The following is a 16,169-nucleotide window of genomic DNA, read 5'->3' on the forward strand; positions in this document are numbered from 1 at the left end:
CAGCCCACCTCACCAACAGACATACACTGATTGATTCGGGCTCCTGTGTCACCAAATAACATGCCACATTACACGCCTGAGGCAGTACAGCCTATTAACAACTCTATCTATCTATCTATCTATCTATCTATCTATCTATCTATCTATCTATCTATCTATCTATCTATCTATCTATCTATCTGAGAAGAAACAAATAATTAAATTAATAAATTTAATTAATAAAATTCGCACACACACACACACCCATTTAAATAATAATACATAAACATAAACGATATACAATATATGTGTGTGTGTTAAAGGTTTTGAGCTTTTGAATAGTAAAATTGTTAAAGGAAATGACTTTCCAAAGGAAATGACCTCACAGTAATCTATGAATCTACTCTACTGTAGATAAACTAAATGTCATCTTTAGAAATGTTAGTGAGAAGATGAAGAGCGGGCAGGAGATACAGTACATCTGTTGGCCTGTCACGGGGAATATATAGTGTCAGAGACAGGAAAATATATGAATATGTTTCATTCAGGGTGATTTATGAAATAAATGAATGTTATTGTATCAGTGAAGTCGGTGACGGTGCAGGATAGGAGCTTTTTTTTAGGCTGAAGAACAAAAATCTAATTAATTGACTGGGAATCAGACAAGCCATACTAAGGAAATATGTAATACAGCCTGCCTTGACATTTGATTTTTTGCCATGCTTTGTCAATTTATTTTTTTTAATATTTCAAAACTGTTGTCTTATTTCGGCTCGCAGTTGAGAAATAACATAAAAATACATAGAAAACAAATTACATTTAAAATTTCACTGGCACAAGCAATTAGATGTGACTATATTTGCACATCATTAGAGTGACTAATTAAACAACGTCCAAATTAAATGCATATAGACAGAAAATTATTTTGAAATAAATTATCACATAAAGTCGAAGCAAAGGTCGTTTGAACATTTTCAGCAAGCACAGCATGAATTGATTGCAAGCGCAAAATACAGTCAATAAACTGTTAAAAGATCTTATTTCAATTCTCAGATACAGCGAACAGACATTTAATTAAACTCTCTGTTGTCTGAGTATTTCCAGATGATATACATAAAAATATCACAAGTAATATTGTTCCAAAGAGTCTTAAAGTAGTTAAAGTGTCTCCAAATTCTGTCAAATGAAAGCCATACTACAGTATGCCAGCTCTGACCTGCTTCATCTAGTATTATTTTATTACTATTATTATTTTGTGATTAGCATGTCAATCAGCTCACTAAAATAAAAAATAAAAACTAAAAAAAGCAAAACGATGTTGTGATTCTGTGTATTTTATGATGCATTAGATGCAGCTTCACATTGTAAAAAAGTTACATTTAATTCAAAATGACTCCATATGAATTAAATTTCACGTAAGCACACATTTGTAATAACAAAATATGTTTTAAACATCATTATTGCCAAACATTCAGCTCAGTTATCCAGTTGTAAGTGCTAATGAAACTATAAGAACATTGTAACGTGTAAAGAGTTGAGCGGAACTTGTTCTAGAGGACCTGGCTGTAACAGTAACATCAACACATTAACCCGAAGTTGTTCTCTTGCTCACTTCTGATTAAAGTGAGAGAATAGTCTAAATACTGAAAGCTGAACAATGATGGTTTGCTGTAGTTATGGCACACTGACTGACAGATGTAGTGTGGCATCAGTCAATCTCCACAATGTGACTCGGTCTCACACAAAAAAATAAAAACAATGCCTTGAAGCTGCCTTCGATGAGAACCATCAGCTGCATGTTTTTCACATTTACTGAATACGAAAGTCATAACATATGATCAACACAAGTGATTTTCTTTTAGCTAATGAGTGCTGGTCAATTCCAACAGCACACACACTTGTTCATGAGCCTCAGATCCAATATACACACATTTATCTTTAAAAAGCCACTTTTAACGTAATGTATCATGGTTAAAAACAACAGAGGGCTACAAACTCGTAAATAGTCCTTTTCAGTTATCTTTTTAAAGGAACATGACATTTTCATTAAAGGGATCTCAAAAAACAATTCCATTTTCCTTTCAAATGGAAACAAAAATATTAATCTCTCTCCTAAAACTCTTCAGTTTAAGTTGGCAATCATTAAAACACAGAACAAATGTTTTTGAATAACGACCTGAACCTTTTAGGTTACAGTAAACCATAATAAACTCAACTCAAACAATATTAATTATTGTTTGTACAGGCTATGGACTGAAAAACACTGTTTCATTTCTTTTGTCACATTCTTTTGCTAAATGTAAAGTCTTTCCCTTAAAAGATGCTACACACAGAAGAAGGACAAACTTTAATGGCTGTCGTGAAGAGAGGTATCAGTTCTTCAGGAAGTCTCTTGCGATGTTCTCCAGGTCTTTCGTGAAGATGAAAGCACCATGAGCAGTGATGTGAGGTTAGCGTATGGGAGACGTCAGCCCTGCAGGTTAAACGTCCTCAGACAATGGCTAGAACAGCAGTACGCTACAAAACTCACAGTGGTTCTGTGCAAAAAAATACAAAGAGCAAAGAAAATCAGCTTATGATAATATGTCCTGAAATCTTGTGCAGAAAACATGCAAACCTTTCTCCTTGCTACAGTAGGCGGTTCTATATTTGGTCCAGGTTTTGTGTTACAAGTTTACGTCCAACCATTTTAATGCAAATTTTGAGGTTGAGCTTAATATCTACAGGAAAATACTTGATATGACCATACATTTTCAAAATACCTTTGCATAAAAGATAATGCCATAAATTGATGTGTATTGACTGAAGTTTAACATCACTCAGAATGTGTTAAGATGATGGCAGCCTCTTTAAAAAAAGAAGAAAAAAAGAAAAAAAGAAAAGAAATTATACATATACACACATGTCCGCCTTACCAAAACCAAATAACGGAGCATCGAAAAGACAGTGGTCAAAGAAACCTAAAGTACATTTTTGGTATGGTTAGCTGAAAGGAAACTATCGCACAGGGAAAAAGCTTTCATACCGGAGAACAAAATATATGTGCAGATGAATGTGTGCGTATATAAGGGAGGTCATGTTACTCCCACAACATGCAAGCTTTCACAAGGCTGGTCGATGAAGTGCCATTGAAACAGTGAGGGCTTCCTGTTATACCTTCACAAAACACACACACATACACAAACACACACACACACACGGCCCGAGATTGAAAATGAAGAGCTTTACGGGAGTAAAAGAGAAAAATGGAAAAGAATTCCCTTAAACAGATCGCCTCCCTCTCTTTCTGTCGCTCACACCGCTCTTCTCCAAACATCTGAACACTCGGGGTAAGAGGTAATTGGCGAGTGGATTAGATCTCTTAATGCACGTGAAGTAGCTGAGAGCAGCAGTGGAGCAGGATGATTGGGTTATGCTGCTGGATGCTGATACCAAAACCACAGCGTTGCATTACAGATGGAACATGATGGGCAACGGAGCAAGCACTGATCATTTCAACCAATCAAATGAACAGGAAGATGAGGAGATAGAGCAAGTGACAGGGGTCAGAAAAACCAGTGTGAGAGTGAGAGAGAGAGAAAGAGAGAGAATGAGAAGAGGAAGAAAGGAAGGAGTTTTTCAGAATGTAGGAAAACTGAGATGTGTGGAAGTGAGGATGCTTTTTGTACATGAATATGCACAGTCAATCCCAGAATGCACCTGCATTTAAAGGGGACATGCAGTACACTACCGCTCAAGTAAGATGCTTATAATGTTTTAAAAGAAGTCTCTTATTGCTCTCCTAGGGTGCATTTATTTGATTAAAAATACAGCAAAATATGAAATATTATTACAATTTTAAATAAGCCGTTTTTTATAATTGAGTATATTTAAAACAATTTATTCTTGTGATGCAAAGCTGAATTTATCATCATCATTACTCCAGTCTCCAGTGTCACAAGACCCTTCAGAGCTGAAAACAGCTGTGCTGCTTAATATTTTTGTAGACATTTTTTTTTCAGAATTCTTCTAATAGAGAGTTCAAAGGAACCACATTTATTTGTATTTTTTACATTTTTAATAAAGATATATTATTTATTAAACATCATAAATGTCAGTACTGTCATTTTTTATAAATTGAATGGATCCTTGCTACATAAAGGTATTTGCAGCACTCAGGAATGGTTTTAACAAAGCGCAGTGCAGGATGCCTCCTCTGCCATGTTACCGTGCAATAAAACAGTTTTCATGCTAACTTGTTACTGTAAACAAAAACACACAATGCTTGCCCCGCCTCCAGGATCTTCTGATTGGTCCACTGCTTTGAAACAGATTGATAAGTGGTGCTGTGTGTAAAAGTTGGCGTTCTTTTAACTTGACATGGCAAAAACGCAAGGCACATCCGTCTTGCGCGTTAGAGAAACAAAAAAAAGTAACGCATTGAAATTGAAAACAGTGTTCTGTGTGAATGGCCCCCAAGGTTGGAAGATGGAAAATGGTAAATAAATAAAAAAACAGCTGTTTATTTTGTTTTGTTTTTCTTGAATAATATAAGTAGATAAACACTTTAAATACAGAGTGACAAAGAGGTAACAAAAGGGAATTTAGTTTCCATACCTCTTGTGCACTCCTGCGAGTGCAGTCTCTCTGAGAGGAAACGGTTTAGGGTAGACGACGGTGAACATGGGCTGACTGCAGCGGTGACAATGACCCAGAGGCCACTGGACTACATCTAGCAGACTCTTGGGCAACAGGAATGGTGTCAGGAACTTCACATCTGCACACAAGACGGGAGAACGTGAGAAGATTTAGGCTGGTGAAGGTGAAGGAACCTGATGCTTTGTCGGTTTGTTTGCGACTCTTACCCTTACTGGTCCTGTTGTAGGCTGCATGTAGTACTCTGCACGCCAGCTCTTCCAGAGGCAACACATGGTCAGTGTCAGAGCCGATGGCCTTCACTTCAGAGGGCAGAGGAACAGTCACATCTCCCAGCGTCAGACTGAGCTGCTTCACGTCAGAGATCTGCACAGCTAGACCACATCTGTGCATGCAGACAGATTCATAACATCAAGTGAACAGGTTGAAAAAGCCAGGAAACAACCACATCAACCACCATGAAAAGCTATATATACACACTGGCAAATCAGCAACTGTCATACTTTTTGTAATTGATTTATAATGCCGGATAGTCTTGCATTTTATCCACCCAGAATCTGTTTGGGATCGGCGAATTGCTCTCGGGAAAATATGCAGCCAAAGCAGCAGAACATTTTAAAAGTTAACAAGTCCAGTTGAAGTTTACAGTTTATAAAACTAGTTGGGTCTTTAAGAGATAATCAAGAGTTTTGTTGCTCGTCTGAGGAAAGTACGTTCTTGCAGAGTCACATGTGTGAGAAAAAAAAAAAATCAATGTTGTTTACTTTGAGAAATGGATGGAAAGTCTGACCAAAGACTCACTCTACACACATTTTCCATGAGTTTGTGTGGCACCGTTTGTCCAGATGCTGCACGCTGATTCATTATTATGTTAAATCAACTATTTCAGATTTAAATGCCCATACTGACACATTATGTATTTGTGTGTGTATAAATATATATATAATTTAATTAGATCAACTCTAATTGTCTTTTATTGAATCAATTTGATTCTTTATTTCTGGGCTATATATGATCTGAGAAAAATAACAATAACATTTGAAATGGGGGAAAAGGAACTGACATTTTTCATTAGAAAAAACATATGAAAACATCACCAAACACTATATAAAAGGCACAGATTTATTTTGACTGGTTTATGTGAATATTATGTGAATATTGTTTAAGGTTCACTTAAATAATATTCTGTAATTGTTACTAAATGACAAATAAAAACAATGTTAAATTGATCATTTGCTTGTGTTGTTTCAACATTAACTTTCAACCATTAGCATTTCCACATAAAGATTCAAAAGAAAATACATTTATGATCACACATCTTAAAATGCTAGATGTGATTTATCATGATTAATTAGAGAAATATTTTTAAAACAAAAGTGTGGAGAAAACTCACTCACCCACTGCAGCCGATGACTTTGTTATAAAGATACGACGGGAGCCCCTTCAGATGAGCGTTGTTGTCCACAAAGACAAACTGCAGCTCCATGGAGCGCCCCAGATCTGACAAAAACATACAACCTCAGTATATTGGCAACAACATCAAATAATTCACCTGGTCCACGTGCAATATATTCCAAGTCATCTAATGTGATATAATAGATGTGCACAAGGAACAGAATACTTCCCTCAACTGTAGCTCTCAATATTAATAACTTCTGGTTTGTTCCTCACAAAAAAAAAACATCATATGGTTTCACAGAACTCGTATGGACTACATTTGGGCTGAGCATAACTAGACAACAAATGAATTATGATGCTTACATTCCCTTTCAAAAGTCTGGGATCAGTAGCATTTTTATGCTCTCCAAGGCTGCATTTATTTAATGAAAAATACACTAAAAACAGTAATGTAGTTAAATTTTATTAGATTTTAAAATATATTTTTTTATAATCAATATATTAAAAAAAATGTAATTTATTACTGCGATGCACATCTGAATTATGAGCATCATTCCTCCAGTCTTCAGTGTCACATGATCCTTCAGAAATCAGTCTAATATGCTGATTTGCTCAAGAAACATTTCTTATTATTACCAGTTTTGAATGTTTTTTTCAGGATTCTTTGATGAATAGAAAGAACATATTTATTTATAACATAATAGATGTCTTTCACCTGAATGAATTTGTGTAGAATAAAAGTATTAATTTATATCAAAACACACAAAAATCTTACTGACCCCCAAATTTCGTCCTTCTGTGTAATTGTGAATGAAATGTAATCTTGATCGTATCTTCTCACCCAGGGGCAGTGACGTCAGGCAGTTGGCAGCCATGGAGAGCTCGTTGAGGTCGGGCAGCAGACAGAGCTGGCGAGGAAGGCAGTGCAGCTGGTTGCGGTCTGCCGTCAGGCACTGCAGGGACAGACACCGGTGCAGACGCTCCGGAAGAGTCCTCAGGAGGTTCATGGACACGTCCAGAGTCTCCAGCTCTCCGAGATCTCCCAGCTCTACCAATACAAGCACATATACATCTCTGTTAAAGTTTCAATCAGGTAAAAGCAGGATATTATAACCCTAGAGACTCTTGTTATGCCCTCTGCTGGCAAAAACAGGAGCCTTTACACCATAAGACATTAAAAAGAAACCATATTTGTATTAATGCATTGCAATGCATTTCACTAGTTAAAATACTCTTGAAACTGTTGGAACAATTGGAATAATTCACATATGATAAAGTTAAGCCGCGAACAGTCTCGGCTTCAGATGAAACACTGCCTAATTAAATTGGGAAAAAGCAATAAAAAGACTGATGTAAAACAACGTGTGTGTTTTGAAGCGAAGCATTTAAAGAGAGGGTCAAAGAAGCTTAATCATTTTCCCACAGTCTCTTTATAAAGTTTTACTCCTTAGAAGCATTTAAGTGTCACATTGAACACAAAAATCAAAGTTTCTCTGCTAAATGAAGTTAATTACTGCAGTGTGTACCAAGGTTTAGAAGTCTCCTTATACTATTTGAAATTGTTTGATGCGGTTAAAGCTGCTTAATTACACATGGATGAAAAAAAAAAGTTACAGAAGGAAGGAAGGCAGCACTGTATTTATACTCCGCTCTCAATTTTCACAATCTACTTCAAATAATTCAGTTCGAATCACACAGACTTCCTTCAACGTTTGGAATATTTCAGGTTAAATAAGTTCATAAATGCATGTACATCTAAATCATGTTCTATTTTAATTGATGCATGCAGCATGCATTTATTTGCAGTGAACTATTATTTTTATTGATCTTAAGCATGTAAAAGCAATAAAACCAAATATAACAGCAATTCATTCTTTATTATCAGACTTTCCTGTGCACATCAGAATTGAGAATCACTATTTTGAGTAGCAGCAATGCAGCCATTCTCAGTTTTTTTAGAGTCATGCTGATAAATGTTCGCGCATAACCTTGCGGGAGAAATTTCAGTTGATTGTTGGCCAATCGAAGATGTCGTAATGAGCGCAGCTGACCAATCTCCGGACAGATGACTTGAAGAGCGTTGTCACTCAGGTCCAGTGACTGCAGCTTCACAAGGTTGCCAATTGCTGGAAAAACACCATAATGTATCATGTAATGCATAAAGTACCTGGCATCCAAATATTGCTATATACAATGTGATCATGAGATAAAATTACCTTGAGGAATTATCGCAATATTGTTTGAGTGCAGATATCTACATGAAACGAAAGAAAGATGGCAGGAGTATGTGTCATAATCTTGTTTTTCATCAGATGTCATACAAATGTAGCACAAATTAATAGATTTTATAAAACTCAGATTTGGCCCATTTACATCACACAGCTATTAATTATGGGTGGGTAAGAAAACGTCCCAAAGATTGATGGACCTCTACTGGACAACAGTAATATTACAGTAGAACAGAACCGATAACTAACACAACACTGTTAGAAGACCAAAAATTCAGTATAACAATGTCTAATACTCACAGTTCGATCAGGTTGGGAAGTTTCTGAGCCAGACTGTCTGGCTGACAGGAGGAAAACAGTATGAGGATGCAAAATATTTTCATAACATTTCAATACAGGGCTAAGTCAGATATGAAAACCAACATCACTGGGACTAAGATCTTACAAGTGCAGTGAGGGAGTTTCTCTTCATGAAGAGACGCTCCAGGAACTGCATCCCTTCATCTCTGAGGAGCTCCACGGGGAAACTGTTGAGGTTTCTGTAGTTCAGGAAAAGATTCTTGTGTCGCTCTTGCTTGGCCATAAAAATGGCTTCATGGAGTTCAGACGCCATGTGCTGCGAGAACCGTCTTTGGCTGAGAGAGTTTGCCCTCTTTCAGCTTCTACTTTTCCATCCTGAAAGAAAATTTTTTAGACATTTTTTTTATTTCATTGATATATAAATACATGTATTTATTAAGAATTACGACAAAATATACAGAGTAACTGATAAAAAAAATATAAAGGACAATATTAAAAAATAATATAATAAAAACAATAAAAAACAAAGGCGAGATGTATTGTACAGAATGACAGCAACACTTGAACTTAACGTTACTCATGAACTCATGTTTACTACCAGCATTAAAGAATTATTTAATGTCAGATGCTAAATAAAGATGATGCTGTAATGTCATTCAGTCTGATAAACAAATGACGAGCGTACATGTAAATTAAGTCTCTAACGTTACACAAATCTAATCATCGACTAACATCAGCTCCTCGGCAGCTCAAAGTGTTCCTTTTTAGAATCAGCGAGCAATAAAGCTGACTTACGCAATAAAAAAAACACGATGATGGATGTCATGAATGAATGTGCAGCTTACACAGCATCCCTATCGTGGATGAAATGTGAATAATTCCCTGTTGAAAACCACTGCGGTTATTTATGAGTTGTTTGTGTACCGAACTGCTCTTCCGTCTGCAAACAAACGCGTCACTGGATACAGACAGAGAGCATCATGGGTAATGTAGTTTTTTTATTTGTAGTTTTTAGTATTTCATCAAAAGCGTCTGATTTCACTGTTCTATAACTAATAAATAATCTAATCTAACGTTAATATGATATAATATAATTTCAATTTACGTTTTATTTATCTTTTTAAAAATAAATACAAATATGCTTTTGGACACATTTGATGCTTTCAGAAGTTCACTGAAAAAATACTGGAAACAACACATTAAATGACTCATAATTCATTGTGTTTATCTGTTAAAAGCTACTGCTGCTATATTGAAAAATGAATTAATAATGCATGATTTAATTTTGCTCATGCATGACGTCGCTTACAATACCGCACATATAGCAGTCCTTCCTGATATGCATAAACACCGTACAAAATGCCTTGAACCATGTTCATTTTATGAATTTATTAATTCACTGAAATGCAAAAATAGATCGGTAGCTAATGCAGGTGAAAATATGCATTTAATTCAAATGTAATTATAATATGTATTAACATGCTCTCTTATGCATTAACTATAAAGCTAAAATTGAGTTTACAGTACTGCTTCACGATTAATAATCCGAACCTACTACTTAATATGCAAATCGAATCACAAAATGATTTATCTGTACTTATTATCAATAATATCTTATATTTATTTTCTCTTTGCAATATACCATCATAATTCCATTATGATAATCCCTCCATCTTCCTTTCATTTTTAATTTTTTCCTTTTTCAAATGTACACAAAAGAAAACCACACAAATAAAGTTAATAAGTGCCTTTTTTAATCAGAACAGCCAGGTTTGAACAGACTTGGACCACAAAACGTTCTCCATTCTCCCCTCCCATTTTGGATCTGCAACCCTCTTTAGACACGAACACATACATATCGAACACGTCTCAACCGAACAACCAAACATTGCGCTCCCCAGCATCAAGGAGTGAAAGGAAATAGCTTGAGACACGACACAATCCTTCTTCACGTTCTAGATGGCGCCATCAGATCTCTAAACACCCCCAATGCTCCCCTCTCAACCCTCAAGTAACTCTCAGAGCAACACCACGCGTCTGGACTTCAGAACGAGCATCTGGTGAGATGATGGAGAGCAGCAGTTTTCAGCAGCAGGGTACAGTGAGCGCCGAGGAACAGGTCACTTCCTGTCCTTCTGACGGCCACTCAAAACCTTCAGCCCTGAGAAGATCTAGCCCATAGTCAACAGATCTGTAATCGAGAAATCAGCCATTGGTCGCGTGTTGCGGCTCTGTAAGCGGAGACGGTCAGAGGAGAGCATTAGGATGGTGTCTCGCACAATCACTGATTAACAAAAACTACGAAAAACGCAGAAAAAAAAGACCAACATAACATTGGTGGCACTGTATGATCATTGCTTGATATTTTTTCCCCCTAAAAACTCACATTTCCCTTATAAAGTCATTCGAAAAAATTCAGGATATTTACAAGAATATCTTGCATCTGGATACTATTTCAGTTTAATCGGCTCAATATCTGCATGAACAATATTTCATCAAACTGCTGTGAATGAAATATGTAAATACCAGCTAACATTTCTTCAACTATATATCACATCTGCTTAGTTTTATTTAAATCGCACTGAAATGGTTCGTTCCACATGGTGTTTTTTTAATAATTCAAAAAATATATATTGATATAAACCAGGAAAAAAACTTATGATTATGTAAATTGGATGCACCTGACAACAGCCGAAACTCAAGTAAATCGCTTCATATCCAAAGTGTTTTTGCTTCGATTAACATTTGGTTTTTCTGATGCAAGTTTAACACACCAATGAATGTGTAATGAAAAGATAAAACAGAACAATGCCAACCGTGAAATTCAGAAACATGAAAGGGAGAGGAGAGCAGAACCAGTATATACTGGAAAAAATTAAAAAATAATCCATTCTAACTATTCCATCTTTGCCCACGAGTTAAAAGATGGGTAAATTAAACATCAACAACATTCCAGCACATTTGAAGTCAACTGTCAGACCTTTTTGATCTCAGAAAATAAATAATAAACAAAATCTAGGCAAGATCCGATAGGAAAGAAAGCAGCTAGTCATACAAAAATGTCTGTAACTCGGTAATTTCTCCACTCCGAGATTGTGGTTTGTAGCATTTATGTGAGGTTTCACCCAGATACAGAGAGCAGTAATATTGTCCTTTTCATGAAAAAAGGTCAGATGTACTTTATATATAGGTACATAAAAAAAGAGTGAGGTAGATAAAATGTCTGAAAAAAAAAAAGTCCCCATGGAAAAAAGCATATAAAAATATCTAAAATGTAATCAGGGGTTGGGTGTGGTGGTGGGGGATATAGACAAAAAAGGAGATAGGCAAAATAAATAATGAGTAATAACTTAAATAATAAGGCCAGGGTGAAAAAAAAAAAAAAAGTCCCAAAAACTGGCACTCATAGTCAAACCTTTATCTCAAATCCATATAAGTGTTCTATGTTACAAACACAGCTTCTGCATAGAGATATGCCCAATCGTATCTGTAGAATCGTTTATAAGGCTCTGCTCGGAAGGAAGGAAGCGCAGAGTTTTGAAGATCAGGGCCTTCGAAGGGCGGCAGGATCTGTCACAAATAAGGCTGAACGATCAATCCAAAGTATGAGACGAGTCGATCTTTAAGCACTGAAATCAATTCAAAGTTTGCCACATTTTCAGTCTTTGTTTTGTTGATTAAAGAGGAATGAACAGCGAGACAAGAACACATCGGGGTCTGAGATCGAATCCTTTAGGAGGCTGACCTGAGAGTATTTGTTGCGCATTAATGTGAAGAGAGACACAGTGGGTGCCGCCGTTAATGGCATGAAGACACAAGGTAGTGTGTTCATCTGCCATTCTTTAGCTTTTAAAGAGAGATATGCTATCAAAACAGAAGGAATTAAACATCTTTTTAACTCTTAGAATGAACTTTTTTTGTCTCGTTTTGCAGAACTATAAGCATCATAAAATGGACTCTAGTGGAAAGGCAAAGGATTACACCTGAAAAACTTTTTACATTTATATATATATATTATAACCACAAAAGAAAAACAATAATAAAATAGCAGCTTTTTTTTTAGCACAGACATGTAGATGATCAATCTGAACTGTAAAAAAGGTACAAAAGTGACCGACAAACGATGCACATGCTCTGTGGTCCGACGTACGACTGAACCACCAAGAGAAAGAATTGCTCCAAAAAAAAAAAAAAAAAAAAAAATAAAAAAAATAAAAAAAAAAGGCCACTACTTAAAACCTCTTGAGCTTCTTTTTTTATCCAAAGTTTCTTTGCAATGTAATATCTGCTGCATCTGTTGCTCGACTCGTGCCTTATTTCGTCCTAAATACATCAAACCCTAAGCAAGACGAAAGAAAAGTGGGACTCTTGATGAATTTAAATGAATCTTGGTGATTTTAAATGAATAATTCAATCCAAAAATGAAAATTTTGAATTATTCCTTTAAGTTAGTTTGGATCACCAGGGAAAAAAAACTGGTCACATGTATTTAGAAGAATATGGATGCACGGAGAACTAAATGACAATTTGGCAACATTAATAAAAAGAAAAGACAGACAGACATCTGGCAGATTAAAGAATTTCTTCTTCACTACGTTGCACAGCCTGATGATTTGCAGAAAACGCAAGGATTTCCATCCCCAGATCTGAGTTGGGTCAGGGGAACAAACTTCTAAGAAAAGCAAAAGAAAAACCTTACACATCTTTCTCTAATTTAAACGCACGTCTTTGGAAACAAAGACAAGAGCAAGTGCTTCGCTGTTGGATTGGCTTCGAGATATGCAGAGCGTGTCGTTATAATGCCACCGTACCACTACTGGCTCTGATAGACCTTCAAACCAGTTTTGGAAGTTTAGAAAAGTAACAAAACGTAACAAAAAACAGTCAGCCTATCGAGTGCGAGAGTGAAGGTCATGGTTTTTCAGTCAGTCATCCAGTCTAAGGAAATAACAAATGAGTTCATGTCAATCAATTCAACGATTCAATCGAAATGCACAAAAAACAAAGAAATCCAAACTTTGTTCGTTGAGGTATGACTGAAAAGATTGATTGCCTGGACTCTCAGTTTGTACCATTTCATCTCTCCTTGTCTCTTTATTTTAATATTTCTTCTCAGGAGACCACACAGTGGCTTGACAGACAGGGACATGTCCTGAAACGGGACCGGGCCGCCGATCAGCAAGCCGACGACTGGGGCAATGGCAAGGCACGCTCGTTCTTACGTCCTCCGTTCATGTGAGCGTAAGGCTGGGTCTCGTCAAATGGGCTCTGGAGAACCATTGAGGGCCCGTTTGCTGCAGACGTGGGGAGCGGGTGCTTGTCCGTGGAGCTGGGGGAGGAAGGCGGTGAGGACGGGCCGGCTGGGGTGGAGGAGCCTTGGGACGCAGGGGCGCACTGTTGAGGGGAGGCCAGAGAGGGCGCGAGGGGCTGCAGGCTGGAGGACGGCTCCAGAGGAACGTTCTCCATGGTTCCCACATTCTCCATGTCCAGCTCTTCGGTGTCCGGGGGTTTGTTCTCCTCGCTGTAGAAGAAGCTTGTCTCCTTGAAACCCTCTTCCAGGTCGTCCTTGATGCTGCTGATGATCTCCAGGAAGGACGGCCGCATTTTGGGGTTGTATTGCCAGCACATGCGCATCAGTTCAAACCTGAAAGAGCACAAGAGCACACAAAGAGAAGTTCAGCGACACGACCCTTGAGAAACATCAAATCTAGTTGTTGTCCAGTCCACATGAATGAATGATATTTGGCCATTTTAAGATTATGTTTGTCTGATAAAACGAAGAGTTAAAAGTCAGTTACAAAGTTTCTGACAACAGATAATTATGACAAAAAAGACACACACACACACACGCACACACACACACACACACGTATTAATAGTGTTACATTATTATATTCTGTATATATATATTTATTAAATTTGTTCAATCAATTTATTATAAAATACATTTCTAATATGTAATTATCATAATCAACATAACATACATAATGCAATAATTAAAGTATTTATTACATACAACAAATTAATAACCTTAATTCTGGATTGCGTCAGTTAAATTTGTAAATTTTTATTTAATTATTATTATTATTTTTTAAATATATATGTCCTTTTATTATCAATTTTATGTATTTATTAAAATATTAATAACAAAATATATTACTTCATAAAAAAAATTATAATGTGCAATCTTTATAATACACATTATCAATAATTTAACTTTTTGGTTGGTGTCATTAAAAAAAAAAGTCCTTTTCATTTTAAATAATTTAAATCACTCCACACACACACACACACACACTCACAATTAACCATTTTGTTTATTAATTTTAAAGTTATAAATAGTACTGTATATATCTATACTTTATCAAAATAGCATTACAATCTTCATGTGTAGACTACTTGATATAAAAAACTATCAATAAATCTATCTTATTGATTTGCATTGTTAAAAGACGAAGTCTTGAAATGAAAAATGTACACATTATTTATAAATACTTCATCATTTAATCATAGTCACTCTATATATTGAATATTGTGCTATTTAACATTATAGTCACATATACTGAAACTATAAGATCTAATTTCTCCTAACATCTTGTTCAAACCTCCTACGCCTACTTGCCGTAGCTCTGAACAACAGGTGGCAGTGTGACCAATCCGTAACACAAACATGCATGCTATCAGGGGTTACGTCCCAAACACAGCTGCAGTGAGCTCATGGTGAATGCTGTGACCTCTTTACTGCACAGCAAACACACAACTGTGATGAAATCAAACTGCAGAGCTGGAGAGAGTTGTAAAGGAGGCCAGAGAGCGCCAGTGAGGGGGAAAATAAATAAATAAATAAATAAATAAAAGCGTATGATCTAACTGACACTAGAGCATTCCAGTTCACCGTTTTAATTATACACAAACACGCTAAGAATACCAGAGGAGTCTGCTGAAATAAATACTGGGATGCCTGTGCCAGCTCACACACTAGTCGAGTAACACACACCATTAGTCTTACAAACACCAGCGCCGGCTACACACCCACACACAGCTAGCGCAAACATCAGCTGACAGTCACAAAAACCCGAGCACCACATACATAAACATTCACACCAGCAAATCCAAGTGTGGTATTTTCACCGTGTCTCTCTCTCTCTCTCACACACACACACACACACACACACACACACACACACACTGAGGCTTTTGGCTCTCCAGCTGTGAGACAGAGAGACTGGACTCACTGCCCTCTGAGCCTCCAGCTTGTTTTTCCTGCATGGCACTAGATGACGTTTCCATTGATGGGGAGGTTCAGGCTGATTTTAGCACCTCCAGTGTTAAAAGTGCGATATGAACTTGACTTAACCTTTGGAAAAACAAAATATGGATTTTTGGAAAAATATGGATCACGATGTTGAAAAATTTAGTTCAATATGCAAGTGAGAAGTTCTAAGTAATTTTATTCATGTTAATTATAAACATTTTGATTTTTTATTTATTTAGGTATTTTAGAAATTGTAATATGATTATATTACAGCTATAACTAAAAATATAGTCAAGAAAAGTTGAGTAATTATTATTAAGTATTACCTTTTTATCTTTATTTTTCAAAGAAACATTTCATATAAATAAATATTT

The 16,169-nt window shown here is 36.3% G+C and overlaps 2 protein-coding genes across 4 annotated transcripts in view; both read right to left on the reverse strand.

The window, feature by feature from the left end:
- Positions 1-1,299: 1,299 nt before the first annotated feature.
- On the reverse strand, positions 1,300-9,473 carry LOC113102094 (leucine-rich repeat-containing protein 28-like). Of its 3 annotated transcripts, none has more exons than XM_026265751.1 (10): positions 9,386-9,473; positions 8,686-8,915; positions 8,541-8,581; positions 8,229-8,266; positions 8,001-8,138; positions 6,854-7,060; positions 6,012-6,114; positions 4,824-4,999; positions 4,576-4,735; positions 1,300-2,516 (listed from the first exon to the last, which is right to left on the reverse strand). In XM_026265751.1, the coding sequence occupies exons 2-10, from the start codon at positions 8,851-8,853 to the stop codon at positions 2,447-2,449; spliced, it is 1,101 nt and encodes a 366-aa protein (XP_026121536.1). In that variant the 5' UTR covers positions 8,854-8,915; positions 9,386-9,473; the 3' UTR covers positions 1,300-2,446. The 3 variants fall into 3 exon arrangements, with proteins under 3 accessions (XP_026121536.1, XP_026121535.1, XP_026121537.1); XM_026265750.1 differs by having other exon boundaries at positions 9,336-9,473; XM_026265752.1 differs by lacking the exon at positions 9,386-9,473 and having other exon boundaries at positions 8,541-8,577; positions 8,686-8,825.
- A 3,276-nt stretch (positions 9,474-12,749) lies between these two features.
- LOC113102096 (insulin-like growth factor 1 receptor) overlaps positions 12,750-16,169 on the reverse strand; it is an 83,058-nt gene continuing 79,638 nt past the window's right edge. Inside the window, exon 21 of the mRNA XM_026265755.1 lies at positions 12,750-14,184. Coding sequence (XP_026121540.1) covers positions 13,716-14,184 — 469 coding nt within the window. The 3' untranslated portion in view covers positions 12,750-13,715. The remainder of the gene's footprint in view (positions 14,185-16,169) is intronic.

The sequence above is a fragment of the Carassius auratus genome, unplaced genomic scaffold, assembly GCF_003368295.1.
Source record: "Carassius auratus strain Wakin unplaced genomic scaffold, ASM336829v1 scaf_tig00217687, whole genome shotgun sequence".
NCBI classification, from domain to species: domain Eukaryota; kingdom Metazoa; phylum Chordata; class Actinopteri; order Cypriniformes; family Cyprinidae; genus Carassius; species Carassius auratus.